The sequence below is a fragment of the Anabrus simplex genome, chromosome 5 (genome assembly GCF_040414725.1).
Source record: "Anabrus simplex isolate iqAnaSimp1 chromosome 5, ASM4041472v1, whole genome shotgun sequence".
NCBI classification, from domain to species: Eukaryota; Metazoa; Arthropoda; class Insecta; order Orthoptera; family Tettigoniidae; genus Anabrus; species Anabrus simplex.
This window is the reverse complement of record NC_090269.1, coordinates 33,330,757-33,353,425: the sequence shown is the minus strand read 5'-3', so window position 1 is coordinate 33,353,425 and position 22,669 is coordinate 33,330,757. Positions and strand designations below refer to the sequence as shown.

Genomic DNA, 22,669 nt, shown 5'->3' with positions numbered 1-22,669 from the left:
CACACACACACACACACACACACACACACACACACACACACACACACACACACACACACACAGAGGTCATTACTAGAGGAAAGATGTTTAAGAGGTGATGGATGAACTAATGATGATTCAAATTGAGGATGGGCAGTAAAAAGGTAGTTGAAAGAAAGCGAAGTTGCAAAACAAGCCACTAAGACCTTTAAAAAAGACTGAAAAAGGATTAATAATCCAATAAATGTTGAAAAAAGGCAAAAAAGGATAAATAAAATCCACCATTTTCTGGCCTACAATGACCATATATGAACATATTATGTTGGGTCTCATCTACGGACACCTGAGAAGAAAGGGATTTTTCCTCAACTTCTGAGGCCTAATAATAATAATAATAATAATAATAATAATAATAATAATAATAATAATAATAATAATACTTTTTTTTCTGTTAGTGATTTAACATCACCCTAACACATTGAAGGTTTTCAGTGGTGCAAGGATGAGAAAGGGTTAAGACAGAAGGTAGCGGCCATGGCCATAATTAAGATACAGCCTGATGTGAAAATGGGGAACAGGAAAAACAATTAATTCAGGGCTGCCAACAAGATTTGAACTCACCATCTCCCAAATACAAGCTCACAGCACAGTCAATAAAATTAATAATCTATGAAGTACCTTTAACACCAATGCGAATGATGTCAATCCTTGCTCCATGAGAAATGGGTGTTTGCTTGCCTCGGCCAACAGGACGTCCATTCACAAAAGTGCCAGTTCTACTCACATCCTTGAGCACTGTACCTTGAGTGTCATGGACCAGATAGAAGTGATGTTTGGAGATGTTCTCCTGTTTACAGCCAAGCAGACTACCTTGTAACAGTACATCACAGCTAGATTCTCTGCCTACTAGTACCTCAGTTTTGTGAAGCTCTGTAACAGAAAGGCAGTAGTTTGGATGACAGAATGTATATAACATACACATAATTATACCTTACATTTTATAATAATTCTCAAATTTTTCTTGCCAAAATGTGTATATCACAGGTAATAAATTTCATATTATTCTGTACTGAAGAGAAATATAGTGTAAAACAGCTAAAGGTTTTCATCTATTCAAAACTGTGGTTACCAGATAAACAGTGTTTGCCAGGAATCGTGATGTTGAAAGGATTTTGGAATAATAAGAATAATAGCTCCCACCAGTAGTGATAACCACTGGGATGAGGAAAATCACGATATTAATTGTCGGGTATCACGAGGCTACTCAAGATGCTGAAAGGATTTTGAAATAGTAGGAATAATCGCTCTCACCAGCAGTGATAACCGCTGGACGGAGCCTGGTGATTAACAAAGACAAAGAATAGTGGAGAAGGAAAGATTATGCAACAATATGTAAGCCTATTTCTACACTTTCATCTGACGCCATCAGCGTGTCTGGTAGCAACTTACCACTCCACGCTGACGTTATCAAAACATTGTAATTCGCTGAGTGCCAATCAACTACTAACCTACTTATGTTGGCCACTTCTCTGTTTACATTCCAGCGCACCTATGCATTTGCTTAATTGCATCATACAATACCTTTCACTTTTCTTAAACATAGTTTTTTACTGCGCATAAAAACTTATTCAAATCACCTTCACTGTTCTATAGGTTCACTATCCACACTAAAATTTTTCGTTCATCATTTTGCTTGCACATTTCTTGTTGTTTCAATCTTGGAAACAATGCCCTCAACTTCTCAGTCCCTTTACAAGAGCCTAGTAAGTGCAAGTCATCAGTCTTTTCCTCACATAGGATACACTGTGAGCTCTCTTTGCTCTAGTCCATCCTTTGTTTCTGTACAATCCCATCAGCCACCATAATAGCCCGCCTTTCAACCTTCCATCCCTGAATCATATATTTAACTTAGAGATTTGGAAAACCTTATAGAGTAGACTGAGCAAAGGCCTTTCTCTATATTCTTCTAACCATTTTTGCATTTGTATATCCTTAATTCTCGTTATCATGGCCCTCTGGCTTCTGCCGTCTTTTTACTTCCATATCTCTTGCCAAATATATCCCATACCCAGATTCTCAACATAGGTTTTAATTTTCGCCAGCCAACAATCATCATGCATTCCTTTCAATTCTTGTTTGAATGTTTCCTGCAGCAAAATACCACCTCCTCCCCTTTTAAGTCTTATCCAATAATTCAATACTCTTTTAACGCAATCCACCTCTAGATACTCTCCGCACATTATTAATGCCTCCACGTTAGCTGTACATTGCGGTAATCTCATAATTGTCTTACTAAATTTGTGTATGATTTGGTTCAGCCAGACCCTTTTCTTTTCCAGTTCCCATAATTCTACCACATATAGAGCTCTACTTAGTACTAATGTCTTTAACACTAATCTCAGTACCTTACAGTTTATCCCTGGGTATTTAGCCACTAAAATTGTCAGTGAATGTCCTAGGTCCTTTGTTGTTGTTTGGTTCTGAGAAGAACTGTTTGTACTCATGATCAGTACGTTTCATCTAGACAATAGGAGAGCCATTACATTCCATAAGTTCAATTCAGAGGCCAACAGCTAAAATACTGTGCTCATCCAAAATACTTGGGTATTGTGCTGGATCACTCTTTGACATATAAAGAACATCTCTGCAGAACAGCAGCACAGGTTAAAACACATAACAACGTCCTTCACAAACTCAGTGGCACTAGTTGGGGAGCAAATGCTAATGTCCTCCGAACAACAGCTCTTGCCCTAGTATGCCCAGATGCAGAATATTGCAACCCTGTATGGATCAACAGCGCACACACAGGAAAAGTTGATGTCCAGCTGAATGATACCATGAGGACAGTGTCTGGCACACTCAAATCCACACCACTTAAATGGCTGCCAGTATTAACTAACATCCATCCTCCTTACCTTCGAAGGCTAACTGCTCTGAAGAAGGAATGGTTAAAATGTACTGCAAATACACTCTTGCTGATTCATCAGGACTGCATCCCTCAGAAGCATAGAAGATTAAAATCTTGACATCCATCATGGCAACTAGGAAAGAGGCTGGTTGAATCATAGTACAACATGAATTATACCTGGAGGGAAGAGTGGGCTGCTTCAAACCCTGACCAGCTAGAGTTGATATCTGACCCTTGTGCGAAACTTACTGGGTTCAACTTGCCAATAAGAATCTGGGCTTCGTTAAACAGAATGCGGACCGGTCTTGGAAGATACCATGAGGACAGTGTCTGGCACACTCAAAAATCCACACCACTTAAATGGCTGCCAGTATTAACTAACATCCATCCTCCTTACCTTCGAAGGCTAACTGCTCTGAAGAAGGAATGGTTAAAATGTACTGCAAATACACTCTTCCCAATTCATCAGGACTGCATCCCTCAGAAGCATAGAAGATTAAAATCTCGACATCCATCATGGCAACTAGGAAAGAGGCTGGTTGAATCATAGTACAACATGAATTATGCCTGGAGGGAAGAGTGGGCTGCTTCAAACCCTGACCAGCTAGAGTTGATATCTGACCCTTGTGCGAAACTTACTGGGTTCAACTTTCCAATAAGAATCTGGGCTTCGTTGAACAGAACGCGGACCGGTCTTGGAAGATGCAACTTCTGGCTCCACAAGTGGAGAAAAATTTCCAGCCCTCATTGCGACTGCAGTAACGTGGCTCAGACAGTCCACCATGTTGTAATGATGTGCCCACTTCGGAGCTTCCAGGGAGGATACCACGAACTTCATGCAGCAAGTGAAGAGGCAGTCAATTGGCTAAATTCTATGGATATTAAATTTTAAGTTATATTACCAACCACTGATCCTTTGTCCGATTGTTATTCTATCTACTATAAGTGTATATAGTTTTAAGTGTATATTGTATATATTTTTCTCTGTACCCTCTATACACCATACAAAATAAATAAATAAATAAATAAATAAATAAATAAATAAATAAATAAAATAAGCCACTAGAATTTTTACTGCTGCGAGAGCTGCATCCCTCTCAGTTTACACCTCTTGATGTGATCGTCCCACTCTCCTCTGCTATTTAGCAGCACTCCTAGGTATTCTAATCTCTCTACTTCCTCAATTCTTTCCCCCTGTATCATCCATTTCCTTCCTCTTTTTGTCCTCTTCCTCTTACTTATAATCATCACCTTCGATTTGTTACAATTATTTTTTAATGACCACTTCTTTGCATATTCTGCTAATTTATTCATACTTCTCTCCAATCCCCCCTTGTTACAGTCATTAACAATATGTCATCCACGAATATCAAACCTGGAATCCCTATATTGTTCACTGCCGGTACAGCCCAATTTGCTCCTCCGTGCCCATCCAGTATATCATTTATAAATAATAAGAATAATATAGGCAATAATTTGTGTCCTTGTTTTAGACCCACCTTGCACTCTATCGGCTTGCTAATTAAATTTTCCTCTAGTTTGACACTGCTATATACTTTCTGGTATAACACCTCAAATGCTCAGATCATCTTTCTAGAAACTCCCAACCTCCCTAATTTTTCTGTTAATGCTCTTCTACTCACAGTGTCAAAAGCATTCTCAAAGTCGATCGCTGCTAGAAATACACTACCTCTTTCCCGATCCATGTATTTATCTGTTATCATCTTCACTGTCATGATGTTATCTATTGTTTGCCTCCCTTTCCTGAATCCTCCTTGAAATCTAGATATTATATCATTCTCTTCAGACCAATCCCTTAACCTATCTGCCAAGACTCCTGTGTAAATTTTGCTCAATGAGTCTAAGAGAGTTATCCCTTGGTAGTTATTAGGGAGGTTTTATTCCCTTTCTTTTTATATACTGGGCAAATAAACCCATATTCCCATTCTTTTGGTAACTTGCCCCCATTAAAAATTCTGTTACATAATTTTACAATTCCCTCCCCCATCTGACTGTATGAACGTAATTCTTTCCAAAATACATTGCTGATACTATTCCCCCCACTGCCGATCTCCTCTTCAGTTTACCTATCAACCCCTGAACTTCTTCTATTGTAAATTCCTTATCTAGTTCATGTATACTTACTTTCATATGACCTGCCTTCTTTCCTTATAACCCCATTCGTCTCTTCCTCCCAATAGCTCGCTCAAATATGTCACTCACTGATCATAATCAATATTCATTTTCTTATATCCCTTCCCTCCTTCATTAACTATATTTATTCTCTCCCATATTCTTTCAGTTTGCTTCATCCTGCAGTCCCTATTTATTAGCTCTGATTGGTCCTTCATCCACAGCTTCTTCCTCTCCGCAATTTTTTTGTTTGTACTCTTTCCTCAATCTACAAAAGACTTCTCGTTCTTTGCTCCCTCCTTTTACTCTATATTCTTTTAACGCTCTCATCACTGACCTTCTGAAAGCCTCACATTCCTTGTTATACCACCCTTCACCTTCCGTCTTTTTCCTTCTACTACCTTGGACTGCCCGTGCCACTCTCCTTATGCGATATTCTATTAACTCCAATGCTCTATTTATGTTATTTTCCTCCAGAGCCCTTTCTGATCCACTTCTAATTAATTGTATCTCATTATCCATAAGGGCATCTAGTTCCCATTTTATGTTCTCTGTCCATATATTGTGACCGTGAGGCCACAGCTGAGTGAACAGGTGTTGGTATGGCTTGTGTTCGCTTGTCGGCGAGATGGGGTGTGCGCGACCTTGGGCGAGGACGAGAACAAGTTTTTTTTACGTGAGGAGGGCGGCCGACTGCCTAACAGGATAAAAAAAAAAAATGAAGGTTGGCGAGAGAAAGAGAGATACCAGCGTGTGTCACTTGTAATTGCGAGGAACGATATGAATGAAATATTTATAATATCTTTGGTGGCATGACGTGCATAATTACGGAAGGCTCAAGGATTAAATTAAAATAAACTGGATAAAAAAACAGCACAGTTAGAGGATATAAATTAAAAACTGAAATTTTGAAATAATTTACACGACCTTGTGGCTAAAATGGTAATGAAGTTGTATATTCGTACAGTAGAAGAATTTAGTATCTAAGTTGACTTTACTTCCGTGCATGTGCACCAGGCACAATATTTAAGTCATGTGACAAGAATACTCACTCTCACACACATTGACGTGTTCCTGGACTATCATCGTCAGTCGCTCAGCGTGGAATGTCGTGAATACTGTCGTCAAGAATAGTGGCTTCACTCCTGTGCTCTACACCTCTGATAATTGTATACAACTTAGAACAGTGCTGTGATCAGACGTCGACTGTGCAGATATTAATCCCTTAAGTACGTGTCATTTCCAAAATACAGTTACGTGTGTGTTTGGAGTTTATGCTAAAGCACTTTGTGTAAGTTTCAGCTTTCTCACGAGTGGACGCGGAAGACGTGGACGTGATCATTTCCAGAAGAGGACGGAACTTCGCATCATGGATTACCAGTGCTTCACCATGAAGTTCTAAACCTTCGACCACCGTTGGCGGCGTCGGGATGCAGATTCTTTCATCCTAGCATGGCTGATTGAGAACCCAGACTTCCAGACATGAAGATTTCTCCTTAAGTTAAGTCGATTACGTCTCATTTATATCTGTTCTATGTAGTTTTGTTCTATTCTTTCTTTCTTCTTAGTAAGCTATTTTGACACATTTTATGGTTGTATATTTGCTCGGATATGTCGTAAAACTGACACATGCGATTGCTTAATGACCATGTGGCCATGAATTTGACAGTGAGGGTTCTGATAGAGTTATCCATGTGTTATCGACACCATCTTTGCTTATTGAGTGAATTTCGTCACGAATATGAATTAATTTATGTCCGATGGATTTAATGGTAGGATATTTCGTCCATATTTTCAATATTTTTCTTGTAATGGAACTTCTACTTGTACCTCGTGTTTGAGATAACGTGTCATCGGGATACTGAGTCTGAATTCTATGTACGAATTTAATGTGAATATGTGCATTGGGGGCATGTGATAATTAGTTGGAGTAATTAATCATCAAGACACATTTAAGTGGATATTATGTATTTGTAGGACGATGGTAGGTCCTGATATTTCGTGGTTACACATATTTGAGATTAGGATGCGACAAGTTAGAGTCGTCATTGTAGTACACTGTACGTGTAGAGTATATGGAATAATTGCGCATGACATGAATCTTCGTGAAACTGAGCTTTTCACATGTTAATGGATTATTCGCGATGAATGCAGTGTAGTCTAATATTAGTGTCTTCAGATGAAGAAAATGAAAGTCCATGTTAATCGATGTACTTCTTAATTCGTGGGAATATCCCAACATTTCTCAAGTAATTCAATAATTTCAAGTTGAAGGTACAGGTGAACGTTCGAGAAGGCCTTAGGTCTGAAGAACAGGTCCTCGACGAAATATCTAAATAATATTTGATTCGTGACTATGCAAGCTCATTCGTTGGTGCAATTTTTCGCTCTCATGAGGTAACTCAATAAATCTGTTAATAGGAGAGTAATATGATTGATCGACACTCGTCGACATGTACATAGTGGAGATATTTTCTTCTTGGTAATCACAGTCTTCTTGACAATTTCCGTAGTTAGCTGTAGAAGTAGTAATTTGTTAGTAGTTAGAGAATTATTTTCTATATGTTCTGTTCTGAAAATATGTGACACTTTGACATTATCGATTGATAGTGGACGGGATTTCCACATGGATGATATTCTCCCCATTTACTTACGTTCGCAAGCCCAGAAGGCGTTTTATTTGGTTTAATTATTGATTAGATGCTTAACGTTCAGTATAAATTCTCACGAAAAGAGATGTGAGATGACGTGAACAGGTATATCCGACGTCTCGGATTAACTTAGAGAAAACCAAGGCAAATTCAACTTTTCATTTTATAATTACAAAATTGTTAAGATAACGACTGTAAATTTTATTGTTGCTATAATTGTTAACTTTTTGAATCTTGGATATTTCTTTATTATACTCGTTCTTACAATTACTGCATTTTTTTCCAGATTGTCGATGAAGGCTTGGCCCAGACCTCATTTTTCTGAATGAAAATTTTTGATTCAACTTTAAATCAATAATTTAATAACTTTAAAGACGATAAAAAAAATTTTCACCATGTAAAAATACTCTGTTGGAATGTTAGGGAAACAACTGCCGTGTACCATCCAATTTGTTTGCACCTAGGTTTGTTACATCAAGAGCCATATTAAATTCCATAATGTAGTGATCATAATCATAATCACAGACTTCAGGATGGCCAACATTTCATTTATTTAAATAAAAGTGTCATATTTGTTCTATACCTGGAACGTGCTTATTCGATGAACCCTATGAAAATCCTGCCACATTCATTTGTTTTATAAGCCTACAGCCACCGAACTGAGCACCCCTGGGGTGTCTCGTGTTCGCAGACTGACTATGTCGGGCACAATATATATAATATAGCCGTTACCCCTCTCTGAAGACCCTTTTCTGACTCCCTCCTTTAATTCCTCCCTCCTCCTCACTAACCTCACCCATACCGGTGCATGGTGCGATTCAACCAGTCATCCACCCCTATACTTTTGATGTTCTCTAACATGTCTTCTGAACTCATTACTATGGCAATAACACTCCCCGCCTGTTTAGTAATATAAGTCATTTTGCCTTCTCTGTCCCCCTCCCAGTAACCATTTAAGATGAAAAAATTCCCAACTTCGCAGAATTTCAGAAGCTTTCCACCGTAGCTATTAATTTCCTTATCATTACTTCTTCTTCCTATCCCTATTGTCATCTTGTATTCCTTGCTATACATTGGACTTCGCTTGCCTATTCTGGCATTCCAATCCCCAAGTAATAATACTCCATCCTCCTCATACTTCCCTCTAACGATACTGGTTTCTACTAGTAATTCCTCAAAAAACTTATCCTTTGGGGTGAGAGTAGGCAAAAGCCAAGCAAACATATTTTTCTCTCCCTACCTCTCTACCCATAGTAAATCTTATCCCAAGATTGCTCTCAATATCCTCTGTTAATTCACTGAGCTCTTCTTTATTTTATTTTTTTTTGCTAGTGGCTTTACGTCGCACCGACACAGATAGGTCTTATGGCGATGATGGGATAGGAAAGGCCTAGGAGTGGGAAGGAAGCGGCCGTGGCCTTAATTAAGGTACAGCCCCAGCATTTGCCTGGTGTGAAAATGGGAAACCACGGAAAACCATCTTCAGGGCTGCCGATAGTGGGATTCGAACCTACTATCTCCCGGATGCAAGCTCACAGCCGCGCGCCTCTACGCGCACGGCCAACTCGCCCGGTGAGCTCTTCTTTAACCAGCACAACTATTCCTCCAGGTGATTGCCCCTTTTTATTAAATTTTTTTCTTGACTTTTGCCTGACCGTAAATTTCCCACAAGTTATCTGCCAAGAGTGCCACAATGTCAAAACTTTCTATTAAATTTTTCACTTCTATATTACCTATTTTATCCAATAAACCTTCAATATTTACAAAGCCTATCTTCCAGTCTAGTTATAACATTTTTCCCTGCCTTCCCCATTTCCATCTTCGTTTTTGCTTCTCGTCACTATCTCCCTCTCTCCTTCTGCCTCCATTCCATCATACTTTGGTGTTTTATTACTATCCTTATCATCTAAGCCTTTTTTTTCCCCCACAGGTCCTTCAGGCTCCTGCTTATCCTTTTCAACACAGAACCTCGCCTTTTCTTTTCCTCCCTCATATCATCAATCACTGCATCTGTTTTTTCTTTAGCAACATTATCTAACAGCACTTCCTGAACCTGTGGACTTAATTTTTCACTCTCACTGCACTGCACTGTCCTCTTAACTCGACACTTCAATCAACTTTACCATGTTTCCTCCCTCTTCTTGGGCATTCTCCTGCCTGCCTTTTTGCCACATTGTTAGTTCCTCTTCCTGTTTGAGCTCTTCCACCATGCCTTTTAATTTTGCTACAGACCAAACTCGCCACCAAACACCATTACATACCACCAGCCTTTGATCCTTTAAATATGCTCTAAGACCCTGGTGCCTAACTCTACCTAGATGCTTCTTCAGGTTTTTCAGGTTCTCGTTCCCTTCTCTTCCCAAGTCTCTCTTGACCTAGATCTTTTCACCTTACATGTTCCTTGTGTTTCTTGACACTATGTCTGCCATCAGGGTTGATATTAACTTCACTTTAATTGGTCTCTGACCTTTCACTTTACCTACTCTTTCAACATCATCAATGTCAGCTTCACTGAAATTGATTTTCATCTTATTTTGTACGACATCCACCACTTTATATATAATGTTCACTTTTCTTTCACTCCTTTCTTCCTGGAACCCATATATGTATATACATTTCTTCATCCTTTCTTGGCTAAAGTTTTCTATCTCCTTCTTCAAAAATACGACCTCCTTTCCCAGACTTTTAACCTGCTCCCTTAACACTCCAGTTGTGATCTCATTATTTTCTACTTTTTTACCATGTCACCCCATTGTTCCTGGAACCATTCCCTTTGCTTGTTTCTTTCTCGTTTCCTTTACCTGTTCAACTCCAGTATTTTCTTTAACAGCTTCTCCTATCAACTTAATCTTCTCTCAGTCCTCCCAGTTCATGTTTGGGCCAGGGTTCAATTCCACACCCCCTATAATTAGTAGCATGGTTATCACTGCTGCTACCAGTAGCACCTCGCCCATCTCCCCTTGCACTCCCTTGTTTGCCGCACGTCCTGCCATCTTCTTCTGTCTTCGCGGCCAGCTCCCAATCACCGCCCGGTATTGCTCAATGCCCACCGTGTCTCTCCGCACTCACCACTCAACACTTCCACTCTGGTTGCTTGCTCAAGTAGAACTGGCTTCTTATATGGTAATGCACTTTATTGCACTGGTAAAAGTAGAAAAGTAAACTTGTGTCTTCTTCCTGAGGTGTTGCAGCTCTTTTCAGGCACACTCCCAATGGAGGTGAGCAGCATGTACCATTTCACACATACCAGCCTTCATGCCTTTCTTAAATTTCTGGCAGTACTGGGAATCAAAAGCAGGCCACTGAGGACAGCAACTAATAACACTGACTGTTACACTATGGAGGCGGTAATTCCACCTTGCAGAACAAAATTTTTATCTCTTTGTTTCAGTACTGACTTGGCTTCAGTTCACAAAGAAGTATGTAGCTATGTTACTGTGTGCTGAAATTGTGGAGAGAAGCTATGATGCCACACTGTGTATAAACATGCTCCATGTGCATGCATGGTGATAAACCACATATTGTGCTACAAGACTTTCAGCTAAGACATTATGGATTGCTTATTTTCCAATCTGTTTGATAAATATGACTCCTCATAGAGACAAAATCTATTGGATTCTTCTAAACTGAGAAGTGTTCGGGTCATTTTTCTGAGGGAGGGCGTGCAAAGATCATATAAGGACCTTACCTAGAAAAATTCATGGTAGTGCTAGAAATTGGCTTATTTTATGTTTCTTTGGCCGCTGAATCCAAAATTTTAGCTCTCCCTCCCAAAAATTCTCCCCGCAACCCCCAAGATTTAAAAAAAAACCTAAATGTGGATTTTTAAACAACTCTTTTTGTGTGTATTTTTTGGAAATAAATCCTAGAAATCCGGAAAGTAGACGAAATTTGCAAGAAAAAAGGTCCTATGACATTCTAAATGTAGGACGAACGGTGCGGGGGGGGGGGGAGTCATGCGCGCCTCGGAATATGGGTCTTGGCGCCGCGGAGCTGCATGTGGTTAGTTACGCAACCACTCACGTCATTTACGTTCGCTCTCCCTTCACCACCCTCCACCTTTTGAGCACCTGGAAATCCCCGATCCCCTAACTCTTCCTAACAAAAAAACGGTAGTACGGTCCATTTTAAAACCTTGTAACAGGACTTTTTCAGTCAAACTTAATGGTTGAATATTTCAAATTTACGACAAAAACCAAGAAAATACATACATGCAATAATGTTAAAAGACAGTTAATACAGAATTTTTTTCTCAACTCTAGCCAAAAAAAGAACAGAAATGCATTTGTTGTTCGTATTTATTTCATTTATTTCATTTGTACTGGTCAAAATCCCTATTTTCATTGAAACTAAGAAAGTTTCTCTTAGAATTAGGAACATACGACATTGCGTGATGGATTGGAAAAAATAAACTTTCAATTACTAATGAAAAGTTTAAAAAATGAAAAAATAAGTCTGAATCTGCCTTTTACATAGTACATTAATTTTGCATATGTTAACAACGTTTCACTTAGTGTCAGTCACTGACCACCACACCACCATCCTTCTCCCGTTTGATATGAGAGTATTAAGTACCGGTATGAGAAAATCGCGTAGAAGTAGGTCTATAGTATGGTATACAAAGTATCGTATACAAAGTACCGTACCTAGCCAAGTTTTTCTTCGCAATATTAGGAAACTAGCAAGATACCCGTGCTTCGCTACGGTATTATACTGAAATTTATAATTGAATGCTTATCGTTTTATAGGTAACCCGCCGATATTTGCGATCTGACTTGTTTTCTGAGAGATTCCACAGAAATTCGTGATCTGACTCATTTTCTGAGAGATTACGCCAACGTTCCTCCCATTTTTCAATCTTTTTTCCAGCAATCGATTTCGTACTTCCCGGGCTAGGTCCAGGTATTCCACCCGGTCAGTTGGGTCCCCAAATCTTTACCATCTTTTCCTATAAGCGTTTTTAATGTGGATCAAAACCTTGAGGAGATCCGGCGTGGTGCCGTCTTGGGTTGCCTTGGCGGTACTGAACCGGCGGCCTAACTGCAATCGTAGTCATTACCCGTCCAGGACCCGTTTCCAGCACGGTCCGCACATTATTATTATTATTATTATTATTATTATTATTATTATTATTATTATTATTATTATTATTATTATTAGTATTGTTACGGAGTGACCCGTGGACCAGCAGAGGTGAAAGAAGGTGCCGGGGTGAATGGGTCTAACTACAAGATCAAAGTTAATTTAAAACTTTAACAAAGGTTATATTTTTTGAATTTCAACAAAAATCAAAAATTAACAATTACAAATTAGGAACCAGTCAAGGAAAATACAATGCAGTGAATTCCACAAGTCCTGGGCTTCAAGCCCTTCGCATTACCTTTCCTGAGCTCTCAGCTCAATTTTATAAAGAGCACAATTTTTAAGGAAGGGCAGAACTCCCCTGATACATGGAGCACTTGCTCAGTCAATATCAAGCCTCCCAGAGGCATTCATTAATCTTACAAAACTTTGAAAACGAGCTAACAGGCTCTCAGTTTTTCAAGCCTATTTAAGGCGATATCAGAAAATTACAATCACTTGCCATCAAGGCACAACTTACAAATTTGAAACAGGGGTATCTAGTACCCAACCTATTGGGCCGTTGCAGAAAGAAACAGGTTAAGTAAATGGCTCGAAACACAAATTGAACGGAGGCGAGTACATGTACTCCTAAATATGCATTCTTAAAACCTAAAGAGCACTAGGCCGATGAAACAGGGGCTATTCCCAAACTATGGAGGTGACTCGTATAAGAATAAATTAAGATACGGAAAGGAAAAGACCAGTTACAAAACGTAGTCACCTCAAACCAATATGAAGAGGAGCTCGAGAGGGTACATCACTCTCTATCCCCGATTCATAGTTAAAGATTTTGTGAAGTTATTACATAAGCCGGCAGAAATTACATTTTCAGAAAAGTTGCTTACATAGTTAAGGTTTCGGACCTCCCCCTCGGGTTAAACTGCAGAGCTAGCAAGAAATAAAGATGTTAATTGGCCATTACCTTGCTGAAAAACTGTTGCCTGATAAAGAGGCGCCTCCCGCCTCCTGCTTGACACAGACACTAAGTTAGATGACGATCAAATGGCCAAGAGACGTGAAAATCCGCAGTTTATAAACCTTCGGGGAAAGTTCGAGACCATTCACGAATAAACCAGCCACACCCTCTCAATTTTATTGGAGAATTTAAAAGTTACACTCAAAATCGAAGAAGAGATGGTGATTGGTAGAAAATTAATTACAGAAATTCTTGATTGGTTGGATTCAAAACTGGCGGAAAGAAAATATCAATATTGCCAACCCAAAAATAAGGAACATTAATTAGTTTAAAAAACTTATGAATACAAAACTTCTTTGAATCAAAGTTCATCCACTTCGCAGCAGGGTGCATGATCATAGTTTTTAGCAGTGACCTCTGCTGAAAAAAGTCCAAACTTCTTGATGAATGGTAAACAAAACACGTAGAATACAGTACATGAAACTTCACAATGAGAAAATTACGTCAAATTACTGTAGTGACATCTTCTGAGTAAAGGTTTAAATATGTCTACTTTCAAGTTCACGATTTCTCCAGTAGAGGAGATCTTTTAGGCGCAAGATTTCAATGTGCGGCTTAGAGGTGTACCTCCCGGTACAATTACTATTATTGATGTTCTGGACCCCACAGCAAGATGCAAGACCTCTACTTGGCGGTAAATTACATCTGCTGCCATTGTCATTTATGACAGTATGACCAGCACCATTGTCACCCGTAGGCAAGTGCGCAGGACTGGCAATACGAATGATATACTTTCGTGCATTATTGACCTTATTATAGAGGTGAACAATTACACGGCCAATTTTATACCTATCGTTTATTTCAAATGTGCTTAAATTTTTATTTATATGCCAGAAGAACCTACTGTAATTTAAAAAGGTTCTCCAAAGGAAAAGATGGCTCTTGAAAACGAACCCAGGAACGATTAAAAATGATTGGTTTATGATCAGAATAAGTACATTGAAAATCCACAGCCTGTTTCCAGTCATTCAACCGGGTCAGGAATGGGATGAATAAGCCCCCAGCTAGCGGTGAGGATAAGAATTGTGCCGGCTGCCAAAGCCTGTCGCACTCCTCTGGGGCAATGATTAATGAATGACAAATGAAATGATATTGGAGAGTGTTACTGGAATGAATGATAATGGGGAAAACCGGAGTACCCGGAGAAAAACCTGTCCCACCTCTGCTTTGTCCAGCACAAATCTCACATGGAGTAACCGGGATTTGAACCACGAAACCCAGCGGTGAGTGGCCGGCATGCTGCCGCCTGAGCCACGGAGGCTCCTTATAAGTACATTAGGAACAGTAAAATCAATTGGTCTCACCTCCGTTTTCACCCCACCGAGGTTAAGTTGATTTAACCCCCCCCCCAAAAAAAAAGAAGGCGTGCTTTATGTTTAAAGGAGATTCCAAATACCAATGTTCACGTATGTCACCTTCAGTTTTGAGATATAAGTATTCCCATAAAAATAATTCACTTTTTTCACTTACTTTCACACTCCCCCCCCCCTTAAGTGAATTTTCCGGCAAAAATATTTGTTTCGTTAATAGTAAAGGATCTTCTAAATACCGATTATCTTCAGTTTTTGAGATATGTGTCCTCATGAAACGAATTCAACTCCTTTTCACACCCGCCCCAAAGATGATTCCCCCCCCCCAAAAAACGCGTCGTTTTATTTTTAAAGATGATCTAAATACCAATTTTCACGTCTGTAACAACTTTAGTTTTATTAGATGTAAGTATCCTCATACAATTAATTCAATTAATTTTTCAATTCACCCCCCCCCCCTCCCTTCATTGGATTTTCCGGGAATACCTGTTTCTTTACTTTGACAGGAGATTCCAAATACCAGTTTTTACGTCTGTAACATTTTACGTTTCTGATATATACTGTAGATATAGTCTTTCTAAAAATTCACCCCAATAAGTCACTCCTGTTTAACCCCCATTAATTAGATTTTCCAAACATACAAAAAAAAAGTTTCTGTAATTTTAAAGGAGATTCCATATACGAACTGTCTGGTCTGTAATATCTTCAGTTTCTGAGATATAAGTATCCTCATAAAAGACATTCAACCCCTTATTCACACTTTTCACCCCTGTATTGGAATTTACGAAAAAAAAAAAAGTGTTCTTTTATTTTTAAAGGAGATTCTAAATATCAATTTTTACATCTGCAAACTTTTGAAGTTTTGAGATATAGATACATTTAAAATACACCCCCCCTTTAACCCCCCCACTATTTGTATTTTCTAAAAACAAAAAATACTTGTTTATTTATAAATGAGATCCCAAAAACCGATTTTCAGGTCTGTAACATCTTCAGTTTCTGAGAAATAAGGATCCTTATTAAAGGCATTCAACCATTTTAAACCCCTTTTCACCCCTCGTATTGGGATTTTCCGAAAACAAAAAATACGCGTTTCTTTATTTTGAAAGTAGATTCTAAGTACCAATTTTACATCTGTAAAATTTGAAATATTTGAGATATAGATACACTCATTTTAAAAAGTCACCCCCCTTTCAACCCTCCACTATTTGGATTTTCCAAACACAAAAAGTACATGTTTCTTTATTTTTAAAGGAGATCCCAAATAACTTTTTTCAGGTCTGTAATATCTTCAGTTTCTGAGATAAAAGTATCCTATATTAGACATTCAACCCATTTTCACTCCTTTTCACCCCTCATGTTGGGATTTTCCGAAAACAAAAAGTACTTGTTTCTTTATTTTGAAAAGATATTCTAAATACCAATTTCTACGTCTGTAAACTTTTACAGTTTCGAGATATAGATACACTCATTTTAAAAAAACACCCCCTTTCACCCCCCATTATTTGGATTTTCCAAAAACAAAAAATACGCGTTTCTTTATTTTTAAAGGAGGTTCCAAATTTAAATTTTCATGACTGTAACCTCTCCAGTTTTTGAGATATTAGTCTCCTCATGAAAGGTGTTCAACCAATTTCCCCCCTTTTAACCCCCCTTCATGGGATTTTCCGAAAACAAAAAACTATGTGTTTCTTTATTTTGAAAGGAGATTCTAAGTACCAATTTTATATCTGTAAACTTTTAATGTTTTGAGATATAGATACACTCATTTTAAAAAGTCGCCCCCCGTTTCAACCCCCCACTATTTGGATTTTCTAAAAACAAAAGTGCATGTTTCTTTATTTATAAAGGAGATCCCAAATACCGATTTTCAGGTCTGTAACATCTTCAGTTTCTGAGATATAAGGATCCTTATTAAAGGCATTCAACCATTTCCACCCCTTTTCACCCCTCCTATTGGGATTTTACGAAAACAAAAAATACGTGTTTCTTTATTTTGAAAGTACCAATTTTTACATCTGTAAAGTTCGAAAGTTTTGATATATAGATACACTCATTTTAAAATTTCACCCCACTTTTCAACCCTCCACTATTTGGATTTTCCAAAAACAAAAAGTACGTATTTCTTTATTTATAAAGGAGATCCCAAATACATTTTTTCTGCTCTGTAATATCTTCAGTTTCTGAGATATAAGTATCCTCATTAAATGCATTCAACCCCTTTATCACTCCTTTTCACCCCCCCCCCTGTTGGGATTTTCCGAAAACAAAAAATACGTGTTTCTTTATGTTGAAAGGAGATTCTAAATACCAATTTCTATGTCTGTAAACTTTTACAGTTTCGAGATATAGATACACACATTTTAAAAATTCACCCCCATTATTTGGATTTTCCAAAAACAAAAAATACGTGTTTATTTTTAAAGGAGGTTTCAAATTTAAATTTTCATGACCGTAACATCTTCAGTTTTTTGAGATATAAGTTTCCTCATGAAAGGTGTTCAACCCGTTCTCCCCCCCCCCTTTCATGGGATTTTCCGAAAACAAAAAAATACGTGTTTCTTTATTTTGAAAGGAGGTTCTAAGTACCAATTTTTACATCTGTAAACTTTTAAACTTCTGATATATAGATACATTCATTGTAAAAATTCACCCCCCTTTCAACTCTCCACTATTTGGATTTTCCAAAAACAAAAAGTATATGTTTCTTTACTTTAAAGGAGATCCCAAATACCCCTTTTCAGGTCTGTAATATCTTCAGTTTCTGAGATACAAGTATCCTCATTAAATCCATTCAACCCATTTTTCACTCCTTTTCACCTCTCCTATTGGGATTTTCCGGAAACAAAAAAATACGTGTTTCTTTATTTTGAAAGGAGATTCTAAATAACAATTTCAACGTCTGAAAACTTTTACAGTTTCGAGATATAGATATACTCATTTTAAAAATTCACCCCGCCTTTTCACCCCCATTATTTGGATTTTCCAAAAACAAATAATACGTGTTTCTTTATTTTTAAAGGAGTTTCAAATTTAAATTTTCATGACCGTAACATCTTCAGTTTTTGAGATATAAGTTTCCTCATAAAAGGTGTTCAACCCCTTTCCCCCCTTTTCATCCCCTTTCATGGGATTTTCCGAAAACAAAATATACGTGTTTCTTTATTTTGAAAGAAGATTCTAAGTACCAATGTTTACATCTGTAAACTTTTAAAGTTTTGAGATATAGATACACTCATTTTAAAATTTCACCCCACTTTTCAACCCTCCACTATTTGGATTTTCCAAAAACAAAAAGTACGTATTTCTTTATTTATAAAGGAGATCCCAAATACATTTTTTCTGCTCTGTAATATCTTCAGTTTCTGAGATATAAGTATCCTCATTAAATGCATTCAACCCCTTTATCACTCCTTTTCACCCCCCCCCTGTTGGGATTTTCCGAAAACAAAAAATACGTGTTTCTTTATGTTGAAAGGAGATTCTAAATACCAATTTCTACGTCTGTAAACTTTTACAGTTTCGAGATATAGATACACTCATTTTAAAAATTCACCCCCATTATTTGGATTTTCCAAAAAAATACGTGTTTGTTTTTAAAGGAGGTTTCAAATTTAAATTTTCATGACCGTAACATCTTCAGTTTCTGAGATATAAGTTTCCTCATAAAAGGTGTTCAACCCGCTTCCCCCCCCCCTTTCACCCCTTTCATGGGATTTTCCGAAAACAAAAAAATACGTGTTTCTTTATTTTGAAAGGAGATTCTAAGTACCAATTTTTACATCTGTAAACTTTTAAAGTTTTGAGATATAGATACATTCATTTTAAAAATTCACCCCCCCTTCAACCCTCCACTATTTGGATTTTCCAAAAACAAAAAGTATATGTTTCTTTACTTTAAAGGAGATCCCAAATACCTTTTTTCAGGTCTGTAATATCTTCAGTTTCTGAGATATAAGTTTAAGTATCCTCATTAAATCCATTCAACCCATTTTTCACTCCTTTTCACCTCTCCTATTGGGATTTTCCGGAAACAAAAAATACGTGTTTCTTTATTTTATAAGGAGATTCTAAATACCAATTTCTACGTCTGAAAACTTTTACAGTTTCGAGATATAGATATACTCATTTTAAAAATTCACCCCGCCTTTTCACCCCCATTATTTGGATTTTCCTAAAACAAATAATACGTGTTTCTTTATTTTTAAAGCAGGTTTCAAATTTAAATTTTCATGACCGTAACATCTTCAGCTTTTGAGATATAAGTCTCCTCATAAAAGGTGTTCAACCCCTTCCCCCCCACCCTTTTCAGCCCCCTTCATGGGATTTTCCGAAAACAAAATATACGTATTTCTTTATTTTTAAAGGAGATACCAAATACCAATTTTTATTACTCTAAACCTTTAAGTTTTTGAAATATATATATTCTCATTTTAAAAATTAACCCCCCTCGTCACCTCCTTAGAGACGGAATATTCAAGAATCCTCTCTTAGTGAGCACCTACATGTTAATATGAATGTATCCCCAAAATTTCATTTCTCTATGTCCAGTAGTTTCGGCTCGGCGATGATGAATCAGTCAGTCAGTCAGGACAAGTTATTTCATATATATAGGTAAATAAACACAGATTTCTTTAGTTAGTTGAGGGTGGACTAAGAAAAATAATTGTCTTTTTCTCTACTCAGCTAGGAATATTATCTTCGAAGTATACTGTATATATTTAGAAAATTAAAGGAAACTAGCAGTTTCTCGCTGGCTCCGCCCGCAATGTACAAAGTATGGTGTTGTCCGTTACTATCCTTGCGGATGTATTTGCAAAGTTTCGAGTTAATGAAATAAAGCACATGATCTGCTGTGGTAATATAATGTAATATTATGTCAACAAAACACTTGGAAAATACATCACACAAAGAAATTGAATTAAACGTTCCTTGGAACAACACTACGCGCCGAACTGTTAAAAAGTCCTTCAAAGATCTTCGTCATGGAAACAAATATACTCATAACTTTTCTCAGAATCTATCAATTTAAGTAGTTATTAATTCAAAAGAAAGAGCTTGATCCACCGAGTGTGTTTAGACTAAAACAAACTGCGTACCTTAATTAGAACGAAAGATATGATTGCTTCAAGGAGAAAAAAAGTTTTTTTTGCTAGTTGCTTTACGTCGCACCGACACAGATAGGTCTTATGGCGACGATGGGATAGGAAAGGGCTAGGAATGGGAAGGAAGCGGCCGTGGCCTTAATTAAGGTACAGCCCCAGCATTTGCCTGGTGTGAAAATGGGAAACCACGGAAAATCATATTCAGGGCTGCCGACAGTGGGGTTCGAACCTACTATCTCCCGAATACTGGATACTGGCCGCACTTAAGCGACTGCAGCTATCAAGCACGGTAGAAAAAATGTTGAAGAAATGAGACGTCAAATTGAATGTGCACTCATAACTTTCCTCAGAGTTAACCAATTTGAATAGTTAAGAGCTGAAATAAAAGAGCTTGATCCACTCATGGATCTTAGGCCAAAACGAACTCCGTACCTCAATTAGAACCAAAAAATATGATTGCTTTACAAAAAAATTGAAAAGTCAAATAATTTGAGGAAGGCGGAAGTCAAGTGATTTATAGTACCTGATGACAAAGCTGTGCATGAATACATTTCAGTTAAAAAAGAAAGAGGGAAATCGACTGGATAGAATGGCCGGACTGACTGACGTAAGTTTTCATAACTTTTAAATATATAGATAGTCATAAGTTACCGTTTTACAACGGAAAATGCAATGTTTGACTTTATAAATTATATCTGAAATATAACAGTTGGCCATAAAAAGTACAAATTATTATTATTATTATTATTATTATTATTATTATTATTACTGGTGTTGTTTATTCAGTTTTGATGCTTATCACATCTGTCATAGTACTCTGTGCGTGTACTTTACGTGAAGACCATACTAGGAAGCACCTTAAATCTGTATTATAGTGTTATTCTGGTCTAGTAAAGATTAATGGTTTTTTCCTTCCAAATTTGCTTTACGTCGCACCGACACAGATAGGTCTTATAGCGACGATGGGACAGGAAAGGGCTAGGAATGGAAAGGAAGCGGCCGTGGCCTTAATTAAGGTACAGCCCCAGCATTTGCCTGGTGTGAAAATGGGAAACCACGGAAAACCGTCTTCAGGGCTGCCGACAGTGGGGTTGGAACTCACTATCTTCCGAATACTGGATACTGGCCGCACTTAAGCGACTGCAGCTATCGAGCTCGGTAAGATTAATGTTGCTTCAGTCTAAATTAACTTTCAATAGGCTAAGTAAGGTCAGTTTTACGTTGATATAATCGGTGATTTAGAAGTCATGAAACATAATATAATTTTACTTTAGAATATAAGTCGTCATATATTATTTATAATACATTTTAGTATCCTGATCTCCTCAACTTTTACTTGGAATAACTCCGGTTATAGGAGTGTAATTGAGAAATTTCATTAAAATGGAAAGAGGCAACTGAAGAAATGGAATAGTCAACGATGTACTAGATTGATAGGAATACATGTGTTTGTCGGGCAATTGTCAGCACTTACCAATGGGAGGGCTCTCCACTGAACAAGGCACTAGGTAACCCCAACAGCCTTTCTGCTCCATCTTGGTCACTTCCGCTGGTTAAATCCTGTACTATTATTACACTGCTGAGTGGATCTCAAACGCTGTCTTATCTCATTCAACTGCTGTTATCAGTGACGTGGCTCCGGTATGGCCTGCTACCTCCACATTAATAAGGTACTCACTTTCCGTTTGCCTTTGTTTAATACTCAGTATTGTGATTTTGATTGGGAACAAATAGTTCTAAGATGTCCAAAGTTCTAGAAAGAACTTGTCTCACAAGTCGAGATAATCGTACTAACAAATCAGTTTATCTCGATCCTTGCGTCACACTGTGCTACTGCCTTCAGAATGAGGAAAGAAAACCATTTTCCAGTCTAGATTGAGAGTAAGGAGGAAGGTAAAGCATGCCTGACAACCGAGAGAGAAATTCGCGGTTTGCGTCACCTAGCTGTCAGCTTGCATTCGGAAGATAGCGGATTCGAACCCCACTGTCGGCAACCCTGAAGATGGTTTTCCGCGCTTTCTCACTTTCACACCGGCAAATGCTGGAGCTGTAGCTTAATCAAGGCGACGGTTGCTTTTTTCCCACTCCTAGCCCTTTCCTATCCCATCGTCGCCATAAGACCTATCTGTGTCAGTGCGACGTAAACAAAATTCTGACAGATTCCGTTCTCAGAATTAGAGTCGTCTTATTGCCAAGTATTGCAGATCGTGTTTCAGTTAAAATAAATTCGGTCTCACCCTTCTATTTGCACCTGCTCTGCTAGATATTTTGTGTGACGTCTATAGTTTTTAGTTGTGTTTTGTTTTTCATGCCCTATCTCTCTCTTGCTATTTCCTGACTCCTTACGGCAAGGCGATTGGAAGGGGATTGTTTGTGGTGTTTCAAACACCCCACCCTCTCCCGAAAAAAATATCAGTTAACAAATTTAAACAGCACATGTGGCTTTTCGAAAATGCAACCATTATCAAAACAGGGGCTTACGT

General features: G+C 37.9%; 1 protein-coding gene across 2 annotated transcripts in view; it reads right to left on the bottom strand.

The window, feature by feature from the left end:
- The window catches only part of LOC136873701 (ovarian-specific serine/threonine-protein kinase Lok), a 55,624-nt gene extending 33,705 nt beyond the window's left edge, over positions 1–21,919 (bottom strand). For both annotated transcript variants that reach the window (XM_067146830.2, XM_067146831.2), the window contains exons 1-2: positions 21,661–21,919; positions 658–909 (exon numbers count right to left, since the gene is read on the bottom strand). In XM_067146830.2, the coding sequence (XP_067002931.2) occupies positions 658–909; positions 21,661–21,721 (313 nt within the window). In that variant the 5' untranslated portion in view covers positions 21,722–21,919. The remainder of the gene's footprint in view (positions 1–657; positions 910–21,660) is intronic.
- Between the last annotated feature and the right edge of the window lie 750 nt (positions 21,920–22,669).